The following is a 26,607-nucleotide window of genomic DNA, read 5'->3' as shown; positions in this document are numbered from 1 at the left end:
CGTCGGAGGGCGAGGGCAGGTTGTGGGGCGGGAGCCTGGGGAAGGGGAAATCCAGGAGGGTTGCAATGGGCGGCAAAGAGCAAGCCATGGCTGTGGTGGGAGGCGGGGGGGGGGGGGTTCAGCAGGAAAGCATACAGAGAGCGCAGAGAGGGAGGGGCCGGGAAGGAGAGGAGGCAGAGACAAGGGCCGAGGGAGGAAAAGCGGAGCCGGGCAGGAGAGAGAAAAGCATGGACGAAACCTGGAGGGAAAAAAGGAGCATGACCCTCTCAATCATATTCGAGGAGACGGGCGAAAAATCCCGCAATTGAAAAAGTTTCTCCGCATTGGGAGCCTGCTGTAAATAAATCAAAAAACCGTCGGCGGTTTCATATCGGGGGGAGGACCCTTAGTTTCGATTGGTTCATCCAAGCTTGTAAATCAATGATAACGATTAGTCTTTTTACTGATTTGCGTATGTACACTTTAGGAAAAACAATTCGAACAGCACGAAGCTCAATTCAGTAAGTTTTCAATTCTTAAAGCATTGCGCCCCTGGCTGGGCGGCCAGGGGAACACGGGCGCCTGCAGCGCGGCGGGCGGCGGGTGCTGCGGGGGCAGCCGCTCGTGGCGGTGCGCAAGGTAGAGCGGCTGCTGCGGAGAGGAGGGCGAGGGGTATCGTGTACGCCGCGGCCGCTGTCCTGTCTGCAACGCCTGGGTATACGTTTCCACCGCGTCCGGGTGGATTGACCAAAAGTTCCCCTTGCCGCGCTGCGGCAGGGTGACCCGGACGAAATGCCGGTTGATGGAGAGATTATGCCGTATGGAATTCTAGAGCAATAGAGATGAGCGGCGTGAGAAAGGGGGGAGGAAGACGGAGAGCGTGTGCCAGATCGAATCCTCACCTGCCAGCCGGCGGCCGGAGTCCGGAATTCCGCGTGGTGATCCATGATCCATCGGTAGATGGTGCTGAGCCGTGCCATTCGCGTGGGCTGCGCGAGCAGGGCCTCGGCTATAAGGAGGGAGTAGGTTAGATGGGAGGATCGGCGCTTGCCGGTCGACAGTTTGGGATGGGGGGGGGACGATGAGAAGGTCGAGGTCAGGGCCAGCGCCGACGACTGCGGGGAGTTGCTGGAGATGGAGGATGGGGACGAGTCTGCAGGCGCTGGATTGAGGTGCATGGGCGCCGAGTGCATCTCTCCTTCATCGGCGCCATGGTGTCTATTGATGCGGAAGCATGAGGTGTAGCAGGGCGGGGAGGGCGAGTCCTTGGGTTGGATGGGCACGGGCAGGGGATTCTTCATGGACGGCCGCGGGATTCAGAGCGCAGAGATAGCTCTGCCAAACAGCTCAATGACGGGGGAGAGGGGAAGAGAGAGAGGGAGAGAGAGGGAGAGAGAGGAGGGCGCGCGCTGGGGAAAAGAAGGCCCCCTCGCGGGCATATATATAGTCTAGCAGCGGGTGAAAGCGGTCTGCACACGTTCATAACACAACACGCGACGCTATAGGGCAATAGGGGAAATGGAACTTTGCTACCGGCAGAAAGTCTAAAATGGGCTGCCCATCAATAACGAAAGTCATGCCCATAACCAGCAATGGCAGCCCTACTGGCCCGCCCCCGATTGGCGGCCCAGGCCGGCCGCAACATGATTAAAAGCCATCAATTAACCTTATCCTGTCCACCGCGAACGCTCGCCTTTCCTTACCGGGAAGGCTATTGGAGATGGGAACCAATCTGGTCGCGTGGCGAGAAATGACGCTCAAGGCCTCCCACTGGCGATGCCCCCCCCCCCCCCTCTCCCCTCCCCTTCTGGGCCAGCTCTGTCCCCTTGTGCGCAGGGCCGCGTTTGGCCCAAGCTGCAGCGTGCCAAGTGAATCGCTGCACACGTTTGCCTCCTCCTGCGGGCCGACTCGTGGCCCCGCGGCTCTTTTGCTCTGCAGGCAATGCGCCTGAAGGCCTCCATGCTTGGCCGGGAGAACAAGAAATGGAACCATAATTCGTATTAGTATAAAATGATGCGGATGGCGATGCTATTAAGATAGTATTACAACCACTACATAAAACACTAGCTGAAACAGGATAGATATCGATAACAATACACAGTACTCAATGGCAAGACACAGAAGCCGCAATATGTAAGCGCACTATTGGAATAGCAAGGGGGGGGGGGTAAGGGATGGGCCGTTTCTCCATGCGGATATCTATGCCACCGCCCTCCCGCGGCGGTGGAGGCCCTATCGGCGCGACTAGACTCGGCCCACGCGGCTGCTCCGCCGGAAAAAGTCTCGCACCCGGCCCTCCGCGCCCGCAGCGGCCTCCGAGTCCGGGTAGGGGGGGCTCACGCTCCAGCGCTTGCGCTGCGTCCGCTCGTGGGTCATGCCCAGCACCGTGCGAACGAACCCGAGCACCATGGAGCGCAGCAGGTCGATGCGCTCAATCGAGGGCGCCTCGCCGGCGCGCGAGGACCTGCACAGGGCCTCCTGGCGCTCAAAGTACTTCATCAGCAGCTCGATCCCCGAGTCTACGGCGTCGGGGGGATACGGGATCGACATGTTCCCTATGGGGAGATCGGCCAAGCGGTCAGTCCCCCTCCGGCCTCGCAGAGACAAACTTGGCAACCGACTTACCGATGTCGCGGCCCATCTGCTCGAACAGGTCGCTCCTGAGAAAGCGGGAGAAGCTGTTCTCCAACAGCACATAGACCGCATCCTTGGCCTCGTCGAAGGCGCGCAGCGCATCCCCCGCCTCAAGCTCCTCCACCACCGCCCGCCGTACCCGCGCATCCACATTCACCTCCAGCTGGCTGCATTCATTCAGGTACGTGCGGTAGATGCGCCAGGCGTTCTCGAGCATCTCCGCGCGGCTCTTGTACGCAACGGACTCGTACTGCTCCAGCTCGATGAAGAAAAACTACACAGAACGAGAAAAGGGCCGTGAGTAGGATGCGTGGGCGGCATCTCAATGGCATGCATACCAAGTTCTCGCTGGAGAATTCCTGGAGCAGGCTGTACAGGAAGTAGCACAGGGGGAGCTTGGACTGCAGCAGCGCCTTCAGGCCCTCCTTGGCGATTTCGCGCACGCAGATGTCGAGGGGCGGATGGTCGCCAAAAAAGTGCGAGAGCTTGCGGCGACGAATGCTGGCCTGGGCCTTGTACCGGTGGTGGAAGTCGATGCTGGCGGAGACGGTGGTGGCGATGTGGGGCAGCCAGAATGTGGAGGTGGACGTGTACGACGAGAGGGAGTAGGTGGAGGCTAGCGACACCGTGGAGGCATGCGGAGAGGGGAGGGTCTCTGCGGTGGACATGATTAGAGAGGGGATATTAGAGGGTTAATTAACGAATGGAGAATAGAATTCGGAAGGGAGGGGGAATAGAGGGGGGGAATGGAGGGGCAAGCAAAACGCTCAGGGGACAGGGAGGGGCATATAAAACACGTTTAGTCCAAATAACGAAGGGATGACTATTGTGGGGAAACAGGGTGGAAGGATCGCCGGGGCCTTGCATAACCAGATACAGATAATGGGTGGAGGCTTTGCCAAATCCCGGAATTCCAGCTTTCTCCTCCCCTCCTAACCTCCCCCCGAGCTTTTCCGATAGGGAAAGGAAAGATGCACACGGAGTCCTGCGGGGCCTATTACCAAGGGCAATATGTCCACCTGAGCCTCACCGCGGAGGAGCTGCAGATCGCCACTTCGCCCCCTGAGCCCGTTGAGCGCTGGCCACTCGACGGCCTGTTTGCGGTGCACCGCTCCGCCTCCGACGCTACCCTCCTCTTCTTTGTCAGCGATAGGGTGCAGCGGCTCGACTTCAGTCAATGCGATGGGGACGACGCGTTGTTCACGGCGATCGCCGGCACTCTCCCACCGAAGCCTCCTCGCTTCCACGTCCTCTTGAATCCTGTCGCTGGGGGCGGGAATGGCAAGCGAGTGTGGGAGGAGACCGTGGAGCCGATGCTCAAGATGGCCCGGGTCGCGTACACGTTTGCAGAAACCACGCGCCAGGCGCTGAGCTCATTCTCCCCCGATCCCGAGGACGCCCTTATTGTGATGTCTGGAGACACCACGCTCCACGACATCCTCAATGCCCTTTTACCCTCCCGCGTCCATCGCATTGGAATCATCCCCACGGGAACAGGCAATGCGCTCGCTCTGTCGTTGGATCTCACGACCGTCGCCAGTGCATGTGCCCGCATTCTGCGCGGTAGGACACGCCCCCTGCTCGCGATGCATGCTGAATGCCCGGGCCGATGGAGCACATGGGCTTTTATGGTGGTGAGCTTTGGCTTCCATTGCCAAGTCGTGTGGTTGGGCGACCGTCTCCGGTGGCTGTTCGGGCGCAAATCCTACCTCGTGGCGGGCCGGATTCAGTTTCTTCTGTACCGGCGCTATGTAGGAGACCTGTCCCTCGCGGGCGTGCGCCAGCTCGCAAAGGCGCCGTCCGGCGCGGGCGACATGGTGTTCGGCGAGGAGGAAGAGGAGCAGGTGGCCGTGCCAAATGGGAAGTTCGTGTACTTTGTGGCGACCAAGCAGCACTCGCTGGAGCGCGGATTTTGCATCACGCCCCTGGCCAGCCCGTCGGACATGTGGATGGACGTGCTGGCGGTGGACGCCCCGCGCAAGACCATGGGGGCCGCCTTCGTCAAGGTTTCTCAAGGACAGCACGTGGCGATGCTGAGCGAGAGCTACTACAAGGCCCGCAGGATGGAAGTCCGCATGAAACGCAAGACTAGGGTATGTCTGGATGGCAAGTTCGGCAAGGTGCCGGCGGGGGAAGTATTGCGCGTAGAGGTCAAAGATCCGGGCATCCGGGTGTTTTGCTAGTGCCGGTGTGTTTTGGGATATATTTATATACAGTGTGAGGGCGAATGAAGACACGTCTTCTCTCACGCTGCAAGTATCGCTTATTAAGCTCTGCCAGGCAGAAGCAGGCCGGAAAGGCCATTCTAGAATCAGATCCTTTTTCCAACCTTGGAGAATCGGCCCCTCTCTCCTTTTTTTAGAGGGAGAGAGAGAAAAGGCCATTTAAGATTTTTATTCAAGAGAATAAACGGGGCTCTTTCTCCTGTGGCTCCCCAGTTTTTCCTGAAAACTACGTGAAATGGCGGAAGCTAAGCCCCCCAGGGATCAGCCTCTCTCCTCCTCCCTCCTACACAAAGGCCCGGGAGGCCGCATCTCGTGACGCACCTTATCCGTGCTCATATAGGGTTAAGTCAGATGAGACAGTGAGGGAGAACAGAGGCCTAGTAATGGCGGTCCCCCTAAGAGACGGCGACCAAGTCGGCGCCGTGGGGCCGGCTATTAGTTGGGATTGGGGCGCTCCGCCCAGCCCGCGTGTGTGGTGGAATGCCTCCTGCTGCCAAGAATTCCGGCTCAACCAGTGCTAATCATAAACGGGGAAATTCATGAAGAAGCGCGTTTCCTTAAATAGCCTCCGAGATTTTTCTCCAGAAAAGGGGTAGTGATCAAGTACGCAAGACCTCTGTATCACGGGTAGTTTGCCGCCACCGGTAAATTTTTTAAAGCCTCTCCCTGCCCTTCCCTTCCTGCTTCCGCTACTCTCCTGGCTGCGCTGTGCACCGTCATCCCCAAAGCATTTGTTTCCAGATGGTTTTTGTCAGCCACACTATCAGTGATGCTCGCCTCGAACACGGAGAAGAGGAGAACAGCGAGGTAGGGTACCAATGGCTAGGGCTCCAACTCTGCTCGCATTCTGAATTCCATGTGTTCTCTCTTTCCACAAGGTCTACTCTTCTACCGTCTACGGCACCAGGTGGGCCATTGCCGAGGTTCCCCGCTACGAAATGCCCGAGGACGAGATGCCTCCCCGTGTTGCCTACAAATTTATCAAGGACGAGCTCGCCCTCGACGGAACGCCGGCTCTCAACCTAGCCAGGTAATACCCATGGAGAGTAAATAGTGCGTAAGATGGATCTGAATCATTAATGTATGCCATGGGATTAGCTTCGTGACGACCTACATGGAAGAGGAGGCTAGTATACGGTTTGTTTTGAGTGAACTGGACCTTTGCGCCTCAACCCTTTGCCACCCAAGTAGGCCGAGAAGCTTATAGCGGAAAATAACAACAAGAATTTTATCGACTTTGAGCAGTACCCGATCTCGGTGGAGCTCCAGGTAATGCGAGTGTATCCCTGCTGGAGTTAAATCCTAATCCCACCCCCGGCTTATATTTGCGACCTCCTCTCGCAGAATCGATGCGTGAACATGCTCGGCCGGCTGTTCCACGCGCCCATGAACGATCCGCAGTCGGAGGCTTTGGGCGTCAGCACTGTGGGATCGAGCGAGGCAATCATGCTTGCCGTCTTGGTAATCTTCACACTGGCTTTATTGGCTTGACTTTATAACCTAATAAACGTCCGTAATGAACGCAGGCAATGAAGCGCCGCTGGCAACACCGGATGCGCGAACAGGGCAAACCCACCGACAAACCGAATATCGTCATGGGTCAGTACCACCGAGTCATTTCTCTGTCTCCCCTCTTGCTTAGCTCTAATGCGCCGTCTTATCTCCAGGCGCAAATGTACAGGTGTGCTGGGAAAAGGCGGCCAACTACCTTGAGATAGAGATGAAGTTTGTCTATCTGACCGAAACCACCTACATTGCCACGCCGGAAAAAGTCGTGGAGCTCATCGACGAGAACACGATAGGGGTGTGCTCTATCCTAGGGAGCACGATGACAGGTAGGGGCCGCGGCCATCTTCCCCTCCCTTGACAGACAGAGAGAGACTAGAAGGATTTCCGTGCTTGTAGGTGAATATGAGGATGTCAAGGGCCTGAACGATCTGATGACCCAGAAAGGGCTGTTGCACGTTCCAATTCATGTCGATGCCGCCAGTGGCGGAATGGTTGTCCCCTTTATTAAACCCGGCCTCGAGTGGGACTTCCGGCTGCCTTTGGTGAGCAGCATCAACGTCAGGTAATTGAAAGAGAGGCTATGGGGGAAGGAAGAGAATAAGTTGGCGTATTTAACTAACCATTTTCTATCCCTGTTTTGCCCGAAAAACTAAAGTGGCCACAAGGTAGGGCTGGGATGACCCATCCAATCCTCTCGAGCTATCGTCTTCTTTTGACTAACTAACACCTCCTCCTCCTTCGCTTTTTTTTCTGACCATTATTTCGATGCGGATGGGATAGTATGGCCTCTGCCTTCCCGTAAGTCCATAAAACCATTTCGGATGGAGTTGATGACTCTCAAGTGACAGGACCTGCTCTTTAGGGTATTGGATGGGTGCTCTTTCGTGATAAGACGTATCTTCCCGAAGATCTCATTTTCAAGGTGAATTACCTCGGAACCGATCAGGCCTCCTTCACGTAAACTCTCACTCATGGCAGTAGGTTGTGTTGTAAAGTTGACCCTCACTCTTCTCGCTTCTCTCTTTTTATTCCCCCCTCCCCCCCCTTGCTCCCCCGGTGCAGCCTTAACTTCACCAAGAGCGCGAGCCCGATCATCGCCCAGTACTACATCCTGATTCGGCTCGGAAGGAAAGGGTTCACGTCTATCATGCGCAACCTGATGATGAACGCGGAGTACTTTACCCACTGCCTCAAGCGCACCGGCCGGTTCAGGATCCTCTCGAACCTGAACAACGGCCTGCCGGTGGTGGTGTTCAGCCTGGCGGGCGAGCAGAAGTACGACGAGTTCGATGTCGCGTCCCGGGTGCGCGAGCGCGGGTGGATCATCCCAGCGTACACGCTCCCCCCCAAGGCCGAGAAGATCAAGGTGCTTCGGGTGGTGATCCGCGAGGACTTTGCCCGGCACCGCGCGGACCTGCTCGTGAAGGACATCATGGCGGCTCTGCGGCTGCTCGACAAACTGGACATCAAGGCCATCTACGCGAAGCGAGATGCATCCCGGCGCTGGGCCATGCTCAAGAACGCCACGCTCGCCTTCAGGAAGAAGTTCAAGAATGACTCCGAGGCCGGCGAGGAGGAGGCGCCCTACATCGTCAGGGACAGCGGCGTGTGCTGATCGTCCCCTTTTCTTTTCTTTTCCTAGAATCGTGTGTTTAGCCCGACTAGCGCTGTCTGTGCCCCCCCCCCCCTCCCCCATTTAGTCTATGTCTGTTTCAGTGTAGAGGGGCTGCGTGAAAACCCTATATCTATGTACCCGAAAAACCGAATATATATTTCATTATATCTCTATTTTTGCCAGTGGAACAAGCAGAAATCCCCTCCCCTCCCTTCACCCCCTCTCCTATTGCTCGTGGGCTTCAAACCTGGGCTCTAAAGAAAATAGGAAAGCATTCCTGCAATGGCCACGGGCTGCCAACATTTTCAAAGTTGGAATCCTACTTGAGGAGTTTGAGCGAGGGCTCAATCAGAGGGGGACACCCATCGAGGTACTATTAAAGGCAGATTTATTATTCAAGAGATTCAAATAAAGAGCTTAAATATATATGTATGCATGTAAGTATATATATATATTAATATCAAAATATACACAATAAAAGATGTGGAAATCTCCAAGTACATTCTCCAAAAAAAATCGATAATAAATTAAAAAGTATCCTTTTGAAAAGAAAAAAAGTGTCCGTTTTTTTTTTGGCTGTTTTGCTATATATATAAAAGGCTGTCTAATGGGAGCTGCCGGTGGGGAGTCCTCAGCGGGAAGCCCCAACCATGACCCCGTCTTGCACGGGCTGCATCACCACCTTCTCCAGCACTCGCTGCTGGATGCCTCCCGTCACGGGGAGTAACGTATTGCCCATCAGGTACCGGTCCACTTCGCGGGCACACTGTCGGCCCTCGTTGATGCCCCACACGATCAACGACTGGCCGCGGCGGCAATCGCCGGCCGCAAACACACCCTCCAAATTGGTGGCATAGCTTCCCTTGGGAGTCTGCACGTTGGAGCGCGAGTCCTGCTTGACGCCTAGCTGCTTGAGTGCCGCCTCCTCGGGCCCCAGGAATCCCATGGCCAGCAGCACCAAATCGGCCTCGAACTCCTGCTCAGACCCCGGCACCTCCGCCATCTGCCATCTTCCCGCGGCGTCCTTGGTCCATTCCACGCGGACCGTGCGCAGCGCCTGGATGCCCTTCCCGTCGGGGGTGGGAACGAACGACTTGGTCATGATGCAGTACTCGCGGGGGTCGCGGCCCGTGTGGACGCGCACCTCCTCGTGCCCATAGTCAAGCTTGAACACCCGCGGGAAGGTTGGCCAGGGGTTGTCCTCGGCTCGAGTCACGGGCGGCTGAGGGAGTAGCTCGAAGTTGACGATGGAGGCGGCGCCGTGCCGCTGTGCCGTTCCGATGCAGTCACAGCCAGTGTCACCGCCGCCGATCACAATGACCTTTTTACCCTTCGCACTGATGTACTTGCCGTCGGCAAGCTCCGAGTCCAGCAGGCTCTGGGTGTTCGCCTGCAGGAACTCCATGGCGAAGTGAATGCCCGCCAACTCGCGCCCTGGGATGCGCAGGTCACGGGGCCACGTCGCGCCGGTGGCCATGACAACCGCGTCATTCTCGGCTCGCAGCTGCACCGCATCCACGTTGACCCCCACGTGGGCGTTGGGCACAAACCGAATGCCCTCGGCCGCCATAAGATCCAGGCGACGCTGCACCACCTTTTTGTCGAGCTTCATGTTCGGAATGCCATACATCAGCAGCCCACCCATGCGGTCATTGCGATCATACACGGTGACCAGGTGGCCAGCGCGGTTGAGCTGATCCGCCGCCGCTAGACCGGCAGGGCCTGACCCAACGATGGCGATCCGCTTGCCGGTGCGGCTCAAGGGCGGTCGAGGCACCATCCAACCCTCCTGGAAACCGCGGTCGATGATCGCGCACTCGATGCTCTTGATGCTCACTGGCGCCTCGTTGATCCCTAGAACGCAGGCGCCTTCGCATGGGGCCGGGCACACTCGGCCGGTGAACTCGGGGAAGTTGTTGGTCAACAGGAGGCGGTCGAGGGCCTGGCGCCACTGGTCCTTGTACACGAGCTCGTTCCACTTGGGGATCACGTTGCTGATGGGGCAGCCGGTGTCCGACTGGCAGAACGGCACACCGCAGTCCATGCATCTGGCCGCCTGGACCTGCAGCTGTGCGGGGGAGGGCCGGTTGGACAGCTCCTGCCAGTCCTTGACTCGCTTGCGCGGGTTGCGATAGGGGTCGCCACGTCGCTTATATTTCATGAATCCGCGGACCTTGTCAAGCTTACCCATGCGCGCTGCGAAGGTCGCGTCGTCCATGGCCGCGTCCTCAACATCCTGGATTTCAGGCTCGAGCTGCTTCTTCGCCTCCTCGGCCTCTGCGCTCACGTCCACGTTCCCGTTCTGCACGACGCCATTGGTCTTCGCCTCCGCCTCTTGGGACTTGCGCTGGGCCTCCAGCACCGCCCGATACTCGGTGGGCATTACCTTGACGAACTTGGGCAGGTAGCGCGACCACTCCTTGAGCACTCGGTCGGCAATCTCCGATCCGGTGTAGCGGCGGTGGTCCTCAATGAGGCCACGCACGAACGCAATCTCCTCGTCTGCGTTCACCGTCTCGAGCTCCACCATCTCCGAGTTGCACCGCTCGCTGAACTTGCGGTCCAGGTCGAGCACATAGGCAATTCCACCCGACATGCCTGCCGCAAAATTGCGACCGGTCTCGCCAAGCACAACGACACGTCCGCCCGTCATGTACTCGCAGCCGTGATCACCAACACCCTCAACCACGGCGGTTGCACCCGAGTTACGCACGCAGAATCGCTCCGCGGCAATGCCCCGGAAAAAGGCAACCCCCGAGGTGGCACCGTACAGGCACACGTTGCCCACGATGATGTTCGCCTCCGAGCGGAATCGCGACCCCATTGGAGGATAGACCACGATGCGCCCGCCTGACAGCCCCTTGCCGACGTAGTCATTGGCATCACCCTCCAGCTCAAGCGTGATGCCCTTGGCTAGGAAGGCGCCGAAAGACTGGCCCGCAGAGCCCGTAAGCCGCACGTGGATGGTATCGTCGGGCAGCCCCTCTTCGCCGAACCGCTTCGACACGTGGCACGAAAGGGTGGTGCCCAGGGCGCGATCGGTATTCACCACCTCGGCATCGATGCGCACGCGCTCTTTGCGCGTGAGCGCGGGCTCCGCCTCGTCGATCAGCTTGTTGTCGAGGCGGATGTAGAGCTTGTGGTCCTGCTTCTTCACGTTGCAGGTTGCCACGCCGGGGCGCAAGGTGAAGGCCGGCGTGAGCACTGGGGACAGGTCGAGATTGGCCGTCTTCGCGGTGCGCAACGAGTCGTCGACGCGCAGAAGATCCGCACGACCAACCATCTCGTTCAGCGTGCGGAACCCAAGCTTGGCCATGATCTCACGCAATTCCTCGGCCACATAGTAGAAGAAGTTGACCACGTGTTCAGGCTGGCCCTCGAACTTCTTCCGCAGCTCCGGATCCTGAGTCGCAATGCCGACGGGGCAGGTGTTCAAGTGGCACTTGCGCATCATGATACACCCGAGCGCGATCAAGGGCGTGGTAGCAAAACCGAACTCCTCGGCGCCCAATAGCGTGGCGATGGCCACGTCGCGGCCCGTGCGAATCTGCCCGTCAGTCTGGACAATGACACGCCCACGCAAATCGTTCAACACCAGGGTCTGGTGTGTCTCGGCAAGGCCCAGCTCCCAAGGCAACCCAGCGTGGCGGATACCCGTCCAGCGAGAGGCGCCGGTTCCTCCGTCGTGTCCGGAGATGAGGATGTGGTCGGCCTTGGCTTTGGCGACACCCGAAGCCACGATACCTACCCCCACCTCTGAGACTAGCTTCACGGACACACGAGCCCGCGGGTTCGCACACTTTAGGTCGTAGATGAGCTGCTTCAAGTCCTCGATCGAGTAGATGTCGTGGTGAGGAGGGGGCGAGATCAATCCTACTCCCGGCGTCGATTTGCGTGTTTTTGCAATCGACTCGGACACCTGTCAACATAGGGGGGGGGGAAGAGTTTCAAACCATGAATACCAAGCTTCTCAGACTAGTGTATACCCATCGGGAATAGAAACTTTACCTTGTGCCCAGGAAGTTCTCCACCCTCGCCGGGTTTGGCGCCCTGCGCCATCTTAATCTGCAGCTCATCCGAGTCGGATAGATAGTAGGAGGTAACGCCGAATCTTCCCGACGCAACCTGCTTAATGGCAGACCGCAGACTGTCTCCGTTGGCGAACGGCTTGGATCGCTCGGGATCCTCGCCTCCTTCGCCCGTATTGGACTTGCCGCCCAAACGGTTCATCGCCAGGGCGAGGGTCGAGTGCGCCTCCATCGAAATAGACCCATAGGACATGGCACCCGTGCAGAAACGCCGCACGATCTCCGTCCATGGCTCCACCTGCTCCAGCGGGATCGGCTTGGCACGGTCGAATGCAAAGTCGAGCAGGCCACGCAGCGTGCACCGCTTAATTTGCTCGTGCATGTTTCGAGAGTACTCCGCGTAGGCGGACTGGTTCTTGCGGCGCACAGCGTCTTGAAGGTTGGCCACGCCGGTGGGATCATTCACATGTGCTTCGCCCCCATCACGCCAGTGGTATTCACCGCTTTCCGGAAGCCCTGGGGGCGATTCCACGATGCGGGAAGGATACCCTTGCTCGTGGAAGGCAATAGCATCCGCGGCCAAGATGTCAAATCCAACTCCCTTCACGCGCGATGCAGTCCCCGCAAAACAGCGCGAGATCACGCTGCCGTCCACGCCGAGGGCCTCGAAGATCTGCGCTCCCTTGTAGGATTGGAGGGTGGAAATGCCCATCTTCGACATCACCTTGAGGATACCATTGCAGCACGCCTTCTTGTAGTTGCTGATGAGCTTGTCCGGGGTCATCCCCTCCCGCACGGCTCCCTCGCGGTGGAGCTTGAGCATGGCTTCCATGACCAGATAGGGGCAGATGGCGTCGGCCCCGTACCCCAGCAGCACACATGCATGGTGCACCTCGCGCGCCTCTGCGGTCTCGATGAAGAGAGCAATTTTGCTACGCTGCTTGTTGTGCACAAGGTAATGGTGCACGCCCCCGCACGCAATGAGCGACGAGATGGCGACTCGGTCGGGTGAGGTCGCGCGGTCCGAAAGCACCACGACCTTGTAGCCGTCATGGATTGCGCGGGACGTCTCCTCGCATACTCTCTCCAGCGCGTATCGGTAACCGTCCGCGCCCTCGCTCTTGTCAAAGGTGATGTCAATGGTGGTGACCCGCCAGCTTGGGTACACTTGATCGATATGCCTCACTGCCTCCAGCTCGGGAACGGAGAGAATGGGCGAGGGTAGTGCTAGGCGGTGACACTGCTCAGGCATCATCTCCAGGATGTTACCCTCGGGGCCGACGTAGCACTCCAGGGACATGACTATTTCCTCGCGAATGGGGTCGATGGGCGGGTTGGTGACCTGGGCAAAGAGCTGGCGGAAGTAGTCGTAGATGAGACGGGGCTGGGTGGCCATGCACGCGAGTGGGGCGTCGTTGCCCATGGAGCCAAGGGCTTCCTTGCCCTCGTCGGCCTAAAAAGGAGGAGGGGGGAAAAAAAGGAAGAGAATGGATCAGTCGAGGGTTTCAGAGTACCAGAGTTCAATCCCCATGGGTGGCCTACCATTGGTAGCATGAGCAAATTCAGCTGCTCAAAGGTGTATCCGAACGCCCTCAGCCGTGGGTCCTGAGAAATGCTCGTCTCGTCCAGCACGATCTCCTGCTTGCCAATCTGCTCCACAATGGCGTTGAGGGAGAGGCGCTGGTCGCTGACCCACTTGGTGAAGTTCTCCCGCGATGCCACCTTCATCTTGAGCTCGCGGTCGTCCACCACCCGACCCTCCACGGTGTCGACGAGAAGCATCTTTCCCGGCTGGAGGCGGCCCTTCTGCACCACGGTCTCCGGATCAAGATACATCGTCCCCACCTCGGATGCGCAAATCATGAGATCATCCGTGGTGATGTAGAATCGGCAGGGCCGCAGACCGTTTCGATCCAGGTTGGCTCCGCAGTAGCGCCCGTCGGAGAAGGTGAAGAGGGCGGGCCCATCCCATGGCTCCATCAGGCAGGCGGCCCACTCGTAGAAGGCCCGCTTCTCGGGCTCCATGTGGGGGTTATTCTGCCACGACTCCGGGACCATCATCATCACTGCCTCTGGTAACGAGAGCACGCCGTTGACCACCAGCAGCTCCAGCACGTTGTCAAAGGCGGCGGAGTCGGAGCCGCCCTCCTCGATGATCGGGTACAGCTTCTCCAGCTCGTCGGCGAACTTGTCGGAGCGCATGACGCCCTCGCGCGCCCGCATCCAGTTCTTGTTTCCGCGGAGGGTGTTGATCTCGCCGTTGTGGGCGCACCATCGCATTGGCTGCGAGCGGTCCCAGGACGGGAAGGTATTTGTGGAGAAACGCGAGTGCACGAGGGCGAAGTGGGTGGTGTAGTGGACGTTGACGAGATCGTAGTAGTAGGAGTAGACCTGGCTCGGGGTGAGCTGACCTTTATATACAATGTTGCGGTTGGAAAGGGAGCAGATGTAGAACCACTTGCGCGCCGAGATCGTCCGTGTAGCATATTTCCGGAGGACGTATAGCTGGCGCTCAAAGTAGGCCTCATCGAATGCGGAATGGGCGGGGTCGACGATGACGAACGGCTGCACCACAGCGGGCTCCTTTGCGCCTGCGGCGGGCCCGAGGATGGAATTGTCCCTCGGCACCTCCCTCCAGCCCAGCACCTTCAGCCCAAGCTCGGCGGCCAATGTTTCGAAGGTCTTGCGGCACTCGTCGACGGCATCCGGCTTCATGAATAGATTGCCCACGGCATAGTGCCCCTCCTCGGGCAGGTGGAAACCCAAGCGCTGGGCTTCCATAAGGAAGAAGGCGTGCGGAATTCCCGTCATGACCCCGGCACCATCCCCATCGCGCTGATCAGCGCCGGTGGCCCCACGATGGGTCATGTTGCAGAGGACGCCCCTTGCATCCTTTAGCAGCTTATGGGAGCGCTTTCCCTTTATTTGGACTAGAAAGCCCACGCCGCAGGCGTCCTTTTCGTATTCGGGGTCGTAGAGTCCCTGTGCAGGAGGAATGGCTTCGGCCCAGGAGGTGTTCATACTCTTTTGCGGAGGGATTAGCTTAATCTTTTTTGGATGACTGTTTTATATGAGGGTTAATCTCTTTTCAGGGATGGGATCAATCAGATGGCTAGTGCAGAATTCAACCGCGGGATTAAAGTTGGGAGAGGGGAGTTGGCAGAGTGGGGTATTGGGGGAGAAGGCCTGGAGTGAGAGGAAGAGAGTTCGGTGTACACAAAGAAAAAAAGTGTGAAAAGAGGAATTCGAGACAAACCGCACTTTTCGCCAAAGCTGAGCAGAGCAGACCAAGATAGGGAACGAGGGGAGATAAGCGAGGGGGTTTTATAACTTGTGCCAAAAAGAAAAAAAATTACTTAAATCAAGCGAAACGAAAATGAACGGAAATCTGCGGTTGACTGCTCTTCTTTATCGGCCAATCAGCGCCGTCCGTGATCACATGCCAGGCATGACAAGATAATATCTTAGTAAACTTTAATTTGGAGATAATCTGTTCAATCAAGCGTGGAGCTTGGACAGATTGCGATCTATACACGATGAGTCCACCAGATCGCGCTGATAAAACAAGCGGGTCGGGTCGAAGCCTCCCTTCCCTCTCCCTCCTCGGCCCACGCTGGCCTGCGCGATCGGGGCAGCCTTGTTCCCGTGAGCTGCGGCAAATGCAATGTTTTTAAACAATATCCACTAGGATCAGCCCGCCTGGCCCCTAGATCGGGATTCACCATCTTGGGCGTCTTCAGACCAACCTCATCCACTGGACGGGGTGGCCACTCATACCTTGGAGCTCCGGCCCTGTAAACAAACAAAAGCAAAAGACTCTCTCCATTAGATGGCCGGGGGCCCCATAATAGGGAATCGAGATCCAGCTTGCTCAAACGAGCTTTTTTAGCACAGCTTGGCAGATGGTGATGCGCGTGCATCTACCCACGGCAAAACAACCTTGGGCAAGCGTACTGCCCGCCTCCAGAATGAGTCTGGGAGCATGCTCTCCGGCCATTCCCGGAGACGGTATAGTGCGCGGGAGATCCTTTCTATATGGACATTCCTCAGATCCGCTCAACACTGACCGCGCCTTGGGGTGTGTGGCCTCGCTAGATGGAATGGAGATTTTCTCACAAGCGGTAAGCTCAAGGGTGGTGGGAGAGTATGTTTCTTACATAAGGAAGGTTATAGTTAGGGGGTATTAAGGGAACGTGTTCGAAACCTTGGCCAATAAAGACTCGTCTCGATCCCATTATCAGAGTTAGAGTGTGATGAATCTCAACCCAATTGCTAAATCCATTCCGGCCATTCCAATCCTGAATTCTTTCCCACCACAATATGAAGGGAGCAATAAGGTCAACGTGGGGAAAGCGGGGCAATGATAAGACGAACCAGCTTGCGCTCTAGAACCCGTCCAGTTGAACCAGAGGAGGTGGCTTATGCCAAACCCTTTCTTGTGCTTGCCTTGGACATAGGGTACAAGCACCGCAATTGTCCTATGCTGCTTCTCGAGGGCTTCCTGGTTTCCACGGCGGCTAAACAAGCGTCAATGAATGGAAGAATACCGCCCTCAATGCAGCAATACTATTACAATGGGCTCAATTCCTCCTTTGAGTGCAAAGGGGGAGTTGATCTGCATATCAATGAATACTCGGCATATCGGACGGCGTATTCTGTGGATCAAGAATTAAGGCTGCATAGCCGACTCAGTAGGCCGAGCTCGTATGAGTTCCGCGAGTCCCCCATGAACAGATTGGAGTTGATAACAGTGGAGCCATGAATGGCAATTTCATGCCGGCAATACGTAATGAACTAAACTGTGCTGTCCTTGATAGTCCCCAGGCTCAGCGAGGAAACGGCAGGGGTGGACAGCTCCTGTGAACGAAATAGACTCGGAAAAGATAAGCATCAGCAAATGCCCGACCGCACTCATATGCCTGGATTGGATCGGCTGCGTGGATAAACATTTATAATACCGAGCGCTTATCAAGCCACAACCTTACCCCTGTCCATGGGCATTTTCGTTGTGTCGTCTGCTCTGACAGCTCCCGAATTTTCACAAGATAAAGCTATCCTGGCAAATCCAAATCCCGCTGGCTCCCTGTGCCCAATGGTTATGCGGCTTTCACAGTCCCATTATGCAGAGGCTTGGTTTTGTAACCTTAACCTAGCGTGTTTCCATTGGTTGCACCCCGCATGGACTTGTCCTCGGGAGGCTCATTAGGGACATATGATCTTCGAATTTTATCTTGATTGAGCCTGGCCCAGAGCAGCCGCGTTATTGTGCTTGCATTGATCTCTGCACATCTCACCAACTTCAAGGAGACAAATCTCGATCAAAATTAAAAGGCGCCTGAACAAAACATACCAAAGAAGCGAGTGGATTAGGCGTTAGAAATGGGTCTCCAGATTGTTCCCGACGCTTTTAACAGCATTTAACATAAATATGAGAGCATGGAGCATGTTAATTTGCAACATCTGTGCTTTTAACCATGAGTCAGACGGTTGCGATGTAGAGAAGATATCGCCAAATTTAAAATGGCGAAATTAGACTCTACCTTTTGATTAAAATTGCGTAGATCAAGGAATGAAATGAGCTAATTTAATGACCATTCTTAACAAGTTGCAATGAATGCAATTGAATAAATAGTAAATTGAGATCAGATCAGTGTGGTTGCGATGATTGAAGCATTTCCATCCAATCATCTTGCTACTGAACTTAGAGGATGATAGCATCTATTGCCAAACCGAATCGACTTGTCGAGTTGCTAATACTTCAAGTGCTTAGGTTAAATTCGCGTGAGATTTTTGTGGAGTTTAAACTTTTGTATATTTGAGTACCTCTATTACATTTTATAATTCATTTTCATCTTCATACGGAAAGAATTTATTGAAAATGCCCGAATTATCAGTAGATCAAGCACAGCCTGCCAACAATGATTCCTCTCCCGAGACACAGGCATCCAAGAAAAAGGGTCCCGTGAGTCTCTGATGTTGCTTAATTTCGTCAAATTACTCCATAACCATTCACGGCCGATCTCGGCTAATTTCAATAGATGTGGGATCTACTCTTCACATTCCTTATCTTTCAGTTCACGAAGTTAATTGACACCTCTAATCCTTCCGCTCTATTGGGAGTGCGTATCTCATGGGTGATATCACAGCTATTCATTATCGCCTTTTGCTTGGTTCTGTACATGTCCATATTGAAAAAAAATGGTAGACATTCCGTATTGTGGCTTTCGGTAGTGATGAGACTGACCGGAGATATGTGTATTTGTTTTATTTTTTTTTTTTGTGCAGATACAACCCAGCTAAGATACATTGAAACTAGGCCCGGGCTGAGGGAAAGATATCTTATTGTCACCACTGTAACGTAGCCCCTCCCTTGCTATTTTTCTTTCATCCATCCCCTAATGATAATACTGAAACTTGTTTGATCTCTTCGTAGAACATGGATTATGATCTCGGCCACGTTTCTTATCTTGCTAAACAGGCCGTGCTCAGCGTAGCGCTTGTCGCGTTCATTCACTACAAATGGGGTTACGTCCAGCCCCTCATTTTCCAGATGTTCCTTCCACTACGGGGGATTCTCACACATAAAGTGGTCCAGATTCATTTCTGGGGTAGGCGAGCGATTCTCTCACTTGAACGGCCCTTCAAGTCTGCTGAGGGGAGTTTGGCAGCCTACGTGACCCCGAAACAACGACTAGAGACAGAAGAAGAGCTAAAGGCCCACTTGGAGGCGGAAAAGAAGCTCGAGGAGGAAAAGAAAAATGAGAAGAAACAAAAGTAGAGGGCGTCCTAGATTGTTCGTGTGCCTACTATTGTCGATGGACTCTATTTATTTATTCTTTTATGAACCGATAATACTTGTGAATTTGTGCCATTAAAATAATCTAACTTATATAGTTTTCTATTTTTATTGAAGATACATCATCCCGGTCTGTCCAAAAATCTCTTCTACTCATGAGATCTAAATCCTGTTATAGATTGCAGATGTAGGGTTGAATTTAGTATAAAGTAAAAGAGACTGGAGGCTCAACTACACCATATTGGCTCCCAGGTTATTGCGTCCAGATATCGTATGCATTGCTATGCGCTTATTATGATACGCAACCGCAAGCTTTAGGATAGGGATAGGAAGGGGCCCTATTGTTGTTGTGAGAAAACATGAACTTGCATGGATTGTGAAAGTTTCAGAAAATTTCAGATAAGCGCTCGTTATTTTATTTGCTCCCCCTGGAGCTTTCCACCAAAAGTGAATCATGGAGGATCGCACTAAATCGGCTCTTGATCGTGTGGTAAATAAACTCGTTACTCAGCCCAATGATCAGGATTCGATGGATCTCGACCAGCAGGTTGCCGACCTGATACTACAAGAGGCGAGGAATCGTGAGAGGCGGTATCAGTCAGAGGGAGTAGGAGCATTTCTGGGTAGGGGAGGGTAGATGGATACAAGAGATTCGACCTGGAGAATGTTGATTTGGACAACTAATATGCTTTTCTGTATTACTGCATAGGCCAACTAGGATGAACAAGCGGTTTCTCATAAATATCGTTAAGCAAACGGACGACCATAATCAGGCCTTAATAACTCGTGAGCGAGAGCGAGAGCGCGCCTTGAGGAAAAGGGAGTATTCTGACTCAGATGCTCGCATAAGATTAAGGGGTTTAAGATCCTTTCGTTCTCCGGAACGCATCGAGCCGCAATCTCGACATCAAAATGCCCATTCAGAAAATGAGCGGAAATCAAGAAAACACCCAAGATCGCGGGAGAGTAGGCGAAGAAGGAGCGAACGTTCATCTTCATGTTCATCGTCGCACTCATCTTCAAGCTACTCTTCACGTCATTCTTCGCGCACTCGTTCTCATTCTCGTTCACGCTCCCGCTCGCCTTTCTACTCACCTAATCAGCCCTCTCGTGATTCAACTTATTCGTCCACAGCAACCGTTCGTGGTCGTGGCACCATAGGAGGATCTCGAATGGACCGCTATTTTACCCAAGAATATGACCCTACCAAGGACGTCGATCCGGCTCGCTTAGATTCGGATGGATATATATTAAATCTGGAAGATCTTGAGAAAACGATCGGAACGAATTCCAAAAAGGAGGAGAGTGAGACAAGCGAGGACGAGAAACGGCGGAAAAAGCGAAAGAAAGAGAAGAAATCTAGGAAAGAGAAGGGAGAGAAAAGGAAAAAGAAGTCAAAGAAGAAAAAGAGGAAGAAAGAAGAGAGGGAAGAGAGCAGCGAGGACGAGGTGGATACTAAACAAGGTGTCTATCCAAAAATTCGAGAGTGGGATCGGGGCAAACTCGCATCAGGAGAGTGGGAGGGTCATGGTTGATGTAGAGCACTCGAACGCTTATTGTTGCCAATCTCTTGTAAAATTTTCTTTTGCAAATTTCAGATTGTTTGCATTGAGAATCTGTTCTCATATTAATTTTCATGTTGACTCTATTTCACAATATAACATATATACCTGACTTGTTCAATCAAGCTATTGGCTCCTTTTTTGCAGTCCAGCTATGGATTATCTACGTCAAATATCGGAGAAAAGTCAGTTTTCTTAGCACAGTATAAAATCCATAAGAAGCACGAGCGTACAACAAAGTACAAATATAGAGTATATATTACTTTATTCATAACAAGGCGAATGTGAATACCATATCCCGACATAAAAAAACCTATTGCGTAATGGTAGAGGATAAATTTGAGAGTATCTAAGTGGATGCGCCAGAGCCATTTGTTTAGTCCTCAGTGATATTTTTACGCTTGGGCCTCTTTGCCGAATTAGAATCTTCTCGGCAAGCGCATCATAATAGATTGGCCGTATATCGAGCGAGCAGCAAATATCCATTTTTTAATATAATAACTACCATTTATTACATCTGGTAGGGTTGTGGCAGTTCGAACATGCTTGGCGTACACTAAAAGCGCCCTTTAGGATGGAATCCTTATCCACTAGACAAGAAACGGCTGGAAGATATTTAGCAACCAATTTCATCGAAATCAACATAATCAGTCTCCTTGTGCTGGCAAAACTCCCTCCCTATCAGCCAAGCTCATGGCGAGGCGAGTTTTGCTTGTCTACGTAAATATGTCAAGACTTCGATTATAGTCTGAAATATGTTGTGCTTTCTATGCTCTCGGATGAACAATGGTTAGTTTTTTCGTAACCTAACTCGGGAGGGCGCAGTTTCAAAATACGTCACACCCTGAAATTTTTCAATTTTTTCTCTCGTCTTCGAAAAGTGCGCCCTTTGAATTTTCTTCGTGGCCACCTTAGCACCCTTTCCCCATTATTAAAATAATTAATAGTTTTTGTGAACCAAAAAATTAAGTGTTTGACAAACCATGCCAGCGGAGAAATCTAGTAAGTTGCCTTAGTTCTACAGTAGAAACGCGACATTCACTCATTGCATCTCTCACTTTTTTTTCCCATGTAGTTGGAATCGACTTGGGTAAGTTTTTATCGTCGTAACCTGGCTCTAAATATGAATATCGGCTTATTTGCTTACATTCCTTTTTATTCCACTTGAATTTATCATGGACTGATGTATCCATTCAGGCACGACGTATTCCTGTGTTGGAGTATGGCAAAATGACCGTGTCGAAATTATCGCCAATGACCAAGGTAACCGAACTACGCCTTCATATGTTGCGTTCACGGACTCGGAGCGCTTAATCGGCGACGCCGCGAAGAATCAGGCTGCTATGAACCCTGAGAACACAGTCTTTGATGCGAAACGTCTTATTGGGCGTCGCTTCAACGAGCCCGAGGTCCAGTCCGATATGAAGCACTGGCCATTCAAAGTCATTGACAAGGGCGGCAAGCCTTTTATTGAAGTGGCGTTTAAAGGAGAGAAAAAACAGTTCACTCCTGGTAAGCACTCCTCAATAGGTTCGTGAAGGGCGACTCATGAATAACCATGATTCTCTATAGAGGAGATCTCATCCATGGTGCTTGTCAAAATGAAAGAAACTGCGGAAGCCTATCTCGGCACAAAGGTCACCAATGCGGTGGTGACTGTGCCCGCCTATTTTAACGACTCGCAACGTCAAGCCACAAAGGATGCTGGTCTGATTGCCGGCTTGAATGTGCAGCGTATCATTAATGAGCCGACCGCTGCCGCAATTGCCTACGGTCTCGACAAGAAAGGCCAGAGCGGGGAAAAGAACGTGTTGATCTTCGATTTGGGAGGTGGCACATTCGATGTGTCATTGTTGACAATCGAGGAGGGCATCTTTGAGGTTAAAGCGACCGCCGGAGACACTCATCTTGGCGGAGAGGATTTCGACAACAGGCTGGTGAACCACTTCATCCAGGAGTTCAAGCGTAAAAACAAAAAGGATATCACGGGTAACGCGCGTGCCGTGCGTCGTCTCCGAATTGCTTGTGAGCGAGCAAAGCGCGTCCTCTCATCGGCCACTCAGACCACGCTGGAGGTAGACTCATTGTTCGAAGGCATCGATTTCTATACCTCCATCACTCGTGCACGTTTCGAGGAACTTTGTGCCGATCTGTTCCGGGCCACCCTGGAGCCGGTGGAGAAGGTGCTGCGCGACTCGAAGATCGACAAGGCACAAGTCCATGAAATTGTGCTGGTTGGTGGCTCTACCCGTATCCCTAAAATTCAAAAGCTGGTCTCCGATTTCTTCAACGGAAAGGAGCCATGCAAATCCATTAATCCTGATGAGGCGGTCGCGTACGGTGCTGCCGTCCAGGCCGCTATCCTCTCCGGGGACACTTCAGAGAAGACCCAGGACTTGCTCTTGCTTGATGTCACCCCTCTCTCCCTCGGTATCGAGACCGCTGGTGGCGTAATGACCACGCTGATCAAGCGCAACACCACCATCCCCACCAAGAAGTCGGAAATTTTCTCCACCTACTCGGACAATCAACCTGGCGTGTTGATTCAGGTGTACGAAGGGGAGCGTGCTCGCACCAAAGACAACAATTTGCTGGGCAAATTCGAGTTGACAGGCATCCCGCCTGCCCCTCGTGGAGTTCCCCAGATTGAAGTGATGTTCGACGTGGATGTAAGATATTGTGTTTTTTGTGTCTGTGATCGAAACAATATGGGCGGACATTAACTCGATCCCTCCTCCTCATAGGCCAACGGTATTATGAACGTGTCGGCTGTCGATAAAACTACTGGGCGCTCCAACAAGATCACCATCACTAACGACAAGGGTCGACTTTCGAAGGAGGACATTGAGCGCATGGTTTCTGAAGCCGAGAAATATAAGGCCGAGGACGAGGCTGCCGCTGAGCGAATCCAGGCGAAGAACGCGTTGGAATCCTACGCCTACAATCTGCGTAATACGGTGAACGATGAGAAGATTGCGGATAAACTGGATGCCGACGACAAGAAAAAACTCGAGGATGCGGTTGCGGAAACGATCTCGTGGCTCGACGGGAACCAGGAGGCGGAGAAGGATGAATTTGAGCACAAGCAGAAAGAGCTTGAAGCAATGGCCAACCCCATCATGATGAAGCTGTATGGGCAAGCCGGCGGAGCTGGAGGTATGCCTGGTGCGGCTGGAGGATTCCCTGGTGGGGCCCCTGGCGGTGCACCGGGTGGATTCCCGGGTGAGGGCGGTGATTCCGGGCCTACGATTGAGGAAGTGGACTAAGGTGTCAAAACATATCAATTTGTTTTTTAAAGTTTTTCAAAACTTTTTGCTTCTTGTTTTAAGATTATACACGAGAGTATTTTTTTTGTAGTAGGTAAAGTTTTCGGGTGGATATATTAGTTTATGGCATCAATTTCCAAAAAAAAATAAATAGGTGAAAGTAAAATCAATAAAGTCTTATTATTATAAACATGGCTACACTTCATGAGGATGAAATGCTACTCAATGCAGGACTTCTCGGCCCCCTTTTCTAAGAAGGCGCCCACAATTTTCCTATCCTGCTCTAGATAGTAGGGCACACGGCTCCATGGCTTTGGATCGAGATCAAGCACGCGCACCTTATAAACAAAATGCGTTTTGGCTAGATGAGTGGAAGTGGGCTGCCACGAGAGGTGGCGTACATTGTCGGGAAAGAGCTGTTGTGCATCTTTCGGATTTTCCCTACCGTTCCACATGGAAAATTGGGGATGGTAAACGCGTTCCTTAAGTCTATGAATAGTGCAAAGAGACTTACTTGGCGTCCGTTGCTCCTCGAATCGCAATCATGATAGAGCAATCTTTGATGGTGGCAGCGAGCAAAAACTCCCTTACCCATGCTTTTGCCTCTTCCTCTTCAATTTGATCCAAGGTCGCCAACGTTCTGGCCGTCTTGCCTCGCTCAATGTATTGTGCGATGGTGTGCCGCCATTCGTCGAGGGTAGGCTCAGGGAGGGAAGAAAACGAATGGCGCGCGTAGAGCGAAGCGATGGCTTCTACTCCAAGAGGATCAAGCGAGCTCTGTAGGTGCTTAAGGCGCGGAAGGATTCCTTCCTGCAGTAGAATGCTGACCAGGAGCTCTTTGGCTTCTTCTCTCGTGATGCCCCACTTTTCTAGATCCTAGAGCATCAACGCAAAGCATGCAGTTAAGTTTTGCCCTTATTCTTCAGCGGTAAAAGGCTCTCGCACATACATCGATACTCTTCATGACCTGTCCATCTACAAATACTTTCAAATTGTTTTGCGGCTTCTCAAAAATGTTCTCTAGAGCCTCCCTCATTCTATCAGCATTCTGGGAATAGAGATCCAGCGGGCAGAAGCTGCTGAGGCCACCTTGGGGATTTTTCAGGTACTGATGCATACAAAAACGACAGGTGCGTCTCTTGATCTCATTCTCTATATAGGGCGAGGAAGGCAGGTATCCCCACTTGGGCTTTGGTTGAAAGTTGAGTGTGAGCACGACCAAAAGCATATGACTCTATTGAAATAGCAGCACCAAAGTTTTACCTTGATTTCAAAAGCGATAGTTGGACCAGTTCCATTGGAGATGATGGTGTGGTCAGGAACCAGCGCGGCATGATCCCGCTGTGTCTGAACACTTTTATGAAGTCTGTGTTCGGGCCTGTGAGGCTCTATGTTCTGTGCGAGAGCGGCCAGGAATTCAGGCGTAACGCTAAGAATTTTCTACAAGTGGAGATCATGGAACTCTAGCTAATGTCTGGCCGGAAAAGTAAAACAAAGATACTGACTGAATCGCCAACATAATCGGTTCCAATCAGGTTACTGATAGCACTAGTATAAATCATTGCATTCTCCTCCGGCTCGTCAGTTTCCTCAGTAGGATCCTCCATCGCTTTTCTTACGCGCATTGCGACCCCATTCTAATCATATCCAATTAATAGGATGCACTTTTTGAGTAAGTAAATACATCCAGCAGCTCACAAATTCGGGCGAGATTCCAACATAAGAAAGCGCAATGCTAGCATTTCCTTCACTTTTATAGTGCCAATGGGAGACATCAAGAAGCTCACGTATATGATTGCGCTCCAACATGATTTAATTGGGAAGGGTTAAAAATAGCGTAAAATTGGGATAGGGGAGAAATATTGTTTTTTTTTGCCACCTTTTCCAGTGAAACGAGGAGGAGCGCCATTGTTTTTACATTGAGGAGATTGTATCTAAGAGAGCTGTATTTCGACATTATATGACAGGCATAAGGGCTATGCTCGTGAAAGAGTAGGAAGCAAAGAAATAAGGCAAAGATAAAAATGATTGACGCATAGAGAGCATTAAAATTTCAATCAAACATGAGCAAAATAAAGAATTGATGCGATAGCAACGTCCTCTTTCTCTCGATATGACTTTGTTATCTTTTATATTTTGCTCAGATTTTGATAGGCAAAAGGGGCTCCCCCTTGATGCTGGCATGATCAATTTCACCGTCTTTTGTCTCGTCTAGCTCGCCAACCACAGACCTAATATAAAAGCGCATATAGATAGCCGTTATAAGGCTGCATCAAGCTAGGATGTTCTAGAATTAGTCACTCACACATTATCACCACGAATTAAATAGAGCCCTAGCGGTAAAATCTCAGTTCCCTCTGGAGAATATACGCGCTCATGGCATTTATCGAGGATAATGTTTGTGATCTGGTCGAAACCCTTTAGAGTGCCCTAGATTTACAGATTTTTCGGTTTATAAGTCCCGTATTGCCGTGGAAAAACGCGGAACAAGTCTACTTACTACCAGAACGCGACCATCGCATGTAATAATACTGACCACATCTAAACAGCGCAATAATGAGTTGGTTCATTGTCGTGATGAAAAAATGGTTCCAGTGCAGATACTTACGATCGACGAACGATTGAAGATGGGACATTAAATCAGCTTTGTATGTTCGAAATAACCCGTGTGGACAAGGACTACAAGCTAGCCGAGTAGTTGAAAATGAACTAACATACGGTTGATAGGTCGAGAGCTATTAGTTGAGGATTAGGATAATATTTAGGTTGCTGTGCCACATGGAGCAATTTCAGAAAACCAATACTAGGAGACCCCTGAAAGAATTAATATTTTATTTTTATCGTTTTCGGAGCTTGACACCTCTCTTTTCCATCAACTTTTATTCTATACGCTTTCATTCCTTTATTTTTAGATTCATTTCCACCATCATCATCATCCAATACTCCTAAAATTTGAAAAGATGGCTGTCAAAAATATTTGCTGTATCGGAGCT

At 52.6% G+C, this 26,607-nt stretch overlaps 13 protein-coding genes across 13 annotated transcripts; 8 read left to right on the top strand and 5 right to left on the bottom strand.

The window, feature by feature from the left end:
- Nucleotides 1-492: 492 nt before the first annotated feature.
- VTP21DRAFT_8107 (uncharacterized protein) lies at nucleotides 493-1,280 on the bottom strand (the record flags this gene model as incomplete). Its single annotated transcript, XM_069398922.1, has 2 exons — nucleotides 493-807; nucleotides 882-1,280. The coding sequence occupies 2 exons, from the start codon at nucleotides 1,278-1,280 to the stop codon at nucleotides 493-495; spliced, it is 714 nt and encodes a 237-aa protein (XP_069245970.1).
- A 943-nt stretch (nucleotides 1,281-2,223) lies between these two features.
- VTP21DRAFT_8106 (uncharacterized protein) lies at nucleotides 2,224-3,281 on the bottom strand (the record flags this gene model as incomplete). Its single annotated transcript, XM_069398921.1, has 3 exons — nucleotides 2,224-2,534; nucleotides 2,605-2,887; nucleotides 2,952-3,281. 3 exons carry the CDS (start codon nucleotides 3,279-3,281, stop codon nucleotides 2,224-2,226), a joined length of 924 nt encoding a protein of 307 aa, XP_069245969.1.
- A 303-nt stretch (nucleotides 3,282-3,584) lies between these two features.
- On the top strand, nucleotides 3,585-4,796 carry VTP21DRAFT_8105 (uncharacterized protein; the record flags this gene model as incomplete). Its single annotated transcript, XM_069398920.1, has 1 exon — nucleotides 3,585-4,796. The coding sequence occupies one exon, from the start codon at nucleotides 3,585-3,587 to the stop codon at nucleotides 4,794-4,796; it is 1,212 nt and encodes a 403-aa protein (XP_069245968.1).
- A 783-nt stretch (nucleotides 4,797-5,579) lies between these two features.
- VTP21DRAFT_8104 (uncharacterized protein) lies at nucleotides 5,580-7,962 on the top strand (the record flags this gene model as incomplete). Its single annotated transcript, XM_069398919.1, has 12 exons — nucleotides 5,580-5,645; nucleotides 5,717-5,868; nucleotides 5,937-5,964; nucleotides 6,030-6,107; nucleotides 6,183-6,299; nucleotides 6,365-6,437; nucleotides 6,506-6,673; nucleotides 6,792-6,909; nucleotides 7,003-7,012; nucleotides 7,128-7,145; nucleotides 7,210-7,304; nucleotides 7,410-7,962. 12 exons carry the CDS (start codon nucleotides 5,580-5,582, stop codon nucleotides 7,960-7,962), a joined length of 1,476 nt encoding a protein of 491 aa, XP_069245967.1.
- Nucleotides 7,963-8,593: 631 nt separating this feature from the next.
- On the bottom strand, nucleotides 8,594-15,011 carry VTP21DRAFT_8103 (uncharacterized protein; the record flags this gene model as incomplete). The annotated part of the gene is made up of 3 exons (XM_069398918.1): nucleotides 8,594-11,881; nucleotides 11,971-13,443; nucleotides 13,533-15,011. 3 exons carry the CDS (start codon nucleotides 15,009-15,011, stop codon nucleotides 8,594-8,596), a joined length of 6,240 nt encoding a protein of 2,079 aa, XP_069245966.1.
- A 355-nt stretch (nucleotides 15,012-15,366) lies between these two features.
- Nucleotides 15,367-16,266, top strand: VTP21DRAFT_8102 (uncharacterized protein; the record flags this gene model as incomplete). The annotated part of the gene is made up of 4 exons (XM_069398917.1): nucleotides 15,367-15,436; nucleotides 15,532-15,784; nucleotides 15,880-16,134; nucleotides 16,209-16,266. 4 exons carry the CDS (start codon nucleotides 15,367-15,369, stop codon nucleotides 16,264-16,266), a joined length of 636 nt encoding a protein of 211 aa, XP_069245965.1.
- Nucleotides 16,267-16,350: 84 nt separating this feature from the next.
- VTP21DRAFT_8101 (uncharacterized protein) lies at nucleotides 16,351-16,752 on the top strand (the record flags this gene model as incomplete). The annotated part of the gene is made up of 1 exon (XM_069398916.1): nucleotides 16,351-16,752. The coding sequence occupies one exon, from the start codon at nucleotides 16,351-16,353 to the stop codon at nucleotides 16,750-16,752; it is 402 nt and encodes a 133-aa protein (XP_069245964.1).
- Nucleotides 16,753-16,983: 231 nt separating this feature from the next.
- On the top strand, nucleotides 16,984-17,196 carry VTP21DRAFT_8100 (uncharacterized protein; the record flags this gene model as incomplete). The annotated part of the gene is made up of 1 exon (XM_069398915.1): nucleotides 16,984-17,196. One exon carries the CDS (start codon nucleotides 16,984-16,986, stop codon nucleotides 17,194-17,196), a length of 213 nt encoding a protein of 70 aa, XP_069245963.1.
- A 672-nt stretch (nucleotides 17,197-17,868) lies between these two features.
- Nucleotides 17,869-18,768, top strand: VTP21DRAFT_8099 (uncharacterized protein; the record flags this gene model as incomplete). Its single annotated transcript, XM_069398912.1, has 4 exons — nucleotides 17,869-17,952; nucleotides 18,029-18,191; nucleotides 18,276-18,343; nucleotides 18,424-18,768. The coding sequence occupies 4 exons, from the start codon at nucleotides 17,869-17,871 to the stop codon at nucleotides 18,766-18,768; spliced, it is 660 nt and encodes a 219-aa protein (XP_069245962.1).
- A 472-nt stretch (nucleotides 18,769-19,240) lies between these two features.
- VTP21DRAFT_8098 (uncharacterized protein) lies at nucleotides 19,241-20,321 on the top strand (the record flags this gene model as incomplete). The annotated part of the gene is made up of 2 exons (XM_069398911.1): nucleotides 19,241-19,419; nucleotides 19,496-20,321. 2 exons carry the CDS (start codon nucleotides 19,241-19,243, stop codon nucleotides 20,319-20,321), a joined length of 1,005 nt encoding a protein of 334 aa, XP_069245961.1.
- A 1,010-nt stretch (nucleotides 20,322-21,331) lies between these two features.
- On the top strand, nucleotides 21,332-23,614 carry VTP21DRAFT_8097 (uncharacterized protein; the record flags this gene model as incomplete). Its single annotated transcript, XM_069398910.1, has 5 exons — nucleotides 21,332-21,350; nucleotides 21,424-21,438; nucleotides 21,546-21,860; nucleotides 21,921-23,017; nucleotides 23,093-23,614. 5 exons carry the CDS (start codon nucleotides 21,332-21,334, stop codon nucleotides 23,612-23,614), a joined length of 1,968 nt encoding a protein of 655 aa, XP_069245960.1.
- Nucleotides 23,615-23,832: 218 nt separating this feature from the next.
- Nucleotides 23,833-25,423, bottom strand: VTP21DRAFT_8096 (uncharacterized protein; the record flags this gene model as incomplete). Its single annotated transcript, XM_069398909.1, has 6 exons — nucleotides 23,833-24,055; nucleotides 24,129-24,490; nucleotides 24,564-24,803; nucleotides 24,878-25,054; nucleotides 25,120-25,251; nucleotides 25,313-25,423. The coding sequence occupies 6 exons, from the start codon at nucleotides 25,421-25,423 to the stop codon at nucleotides 23,833-23,835; spliced, it is 1,245 nt and encodes a 414-aa protein (XP_069245959.1).
- A 331-nt stretch (nucleotides 25,424-25,754) lies between these two features.
- VTP21DRAFT_8095 (uncharacterized protein) lies at nucleotides 25,755-26,250 on the bottom strand (the record flags this gene model as incomplete). The annotated part of the gene is made up of 4 exons (XM_069398908.1): nucleotides 25,755-25,845; nucleotides 25,920-26,044; nucleotides 26,115-26,155; nucleotides 26,223-26,250. The coding sequence occupies 4 exons, from the start codon at nucleotides 26,248-26,250 to the stop codon at nucleotides 25,755-25,757; spliced, it is 285 nt and encodes a 94-aa protein (XP_069245958.1).
- Between the last annotated feature and the right edge of the window lie 357 nt (nucleotides 26,251-26,607).

The sequence above is a fragment of the Calcarisporiella thermophila genome, assembly GCF_041956535.1.
Source record: "Calcarisporiella thermophila strain CBS 279.70 unplaced genomic scaffold VTP21scaffold_36, whole genome shotgun sequence".
NCBI lineage: Eukaryota > Fungi > Calcarisporiellomycota > Calcarisporiellomycetes > Calcarisporiellales > Calcarisporiellaceae > Calcarisporiella > Calcarisporiella thermophila.
This window is presented reverse-complemented; position numbering and strand designations above follow the sequence as displayed.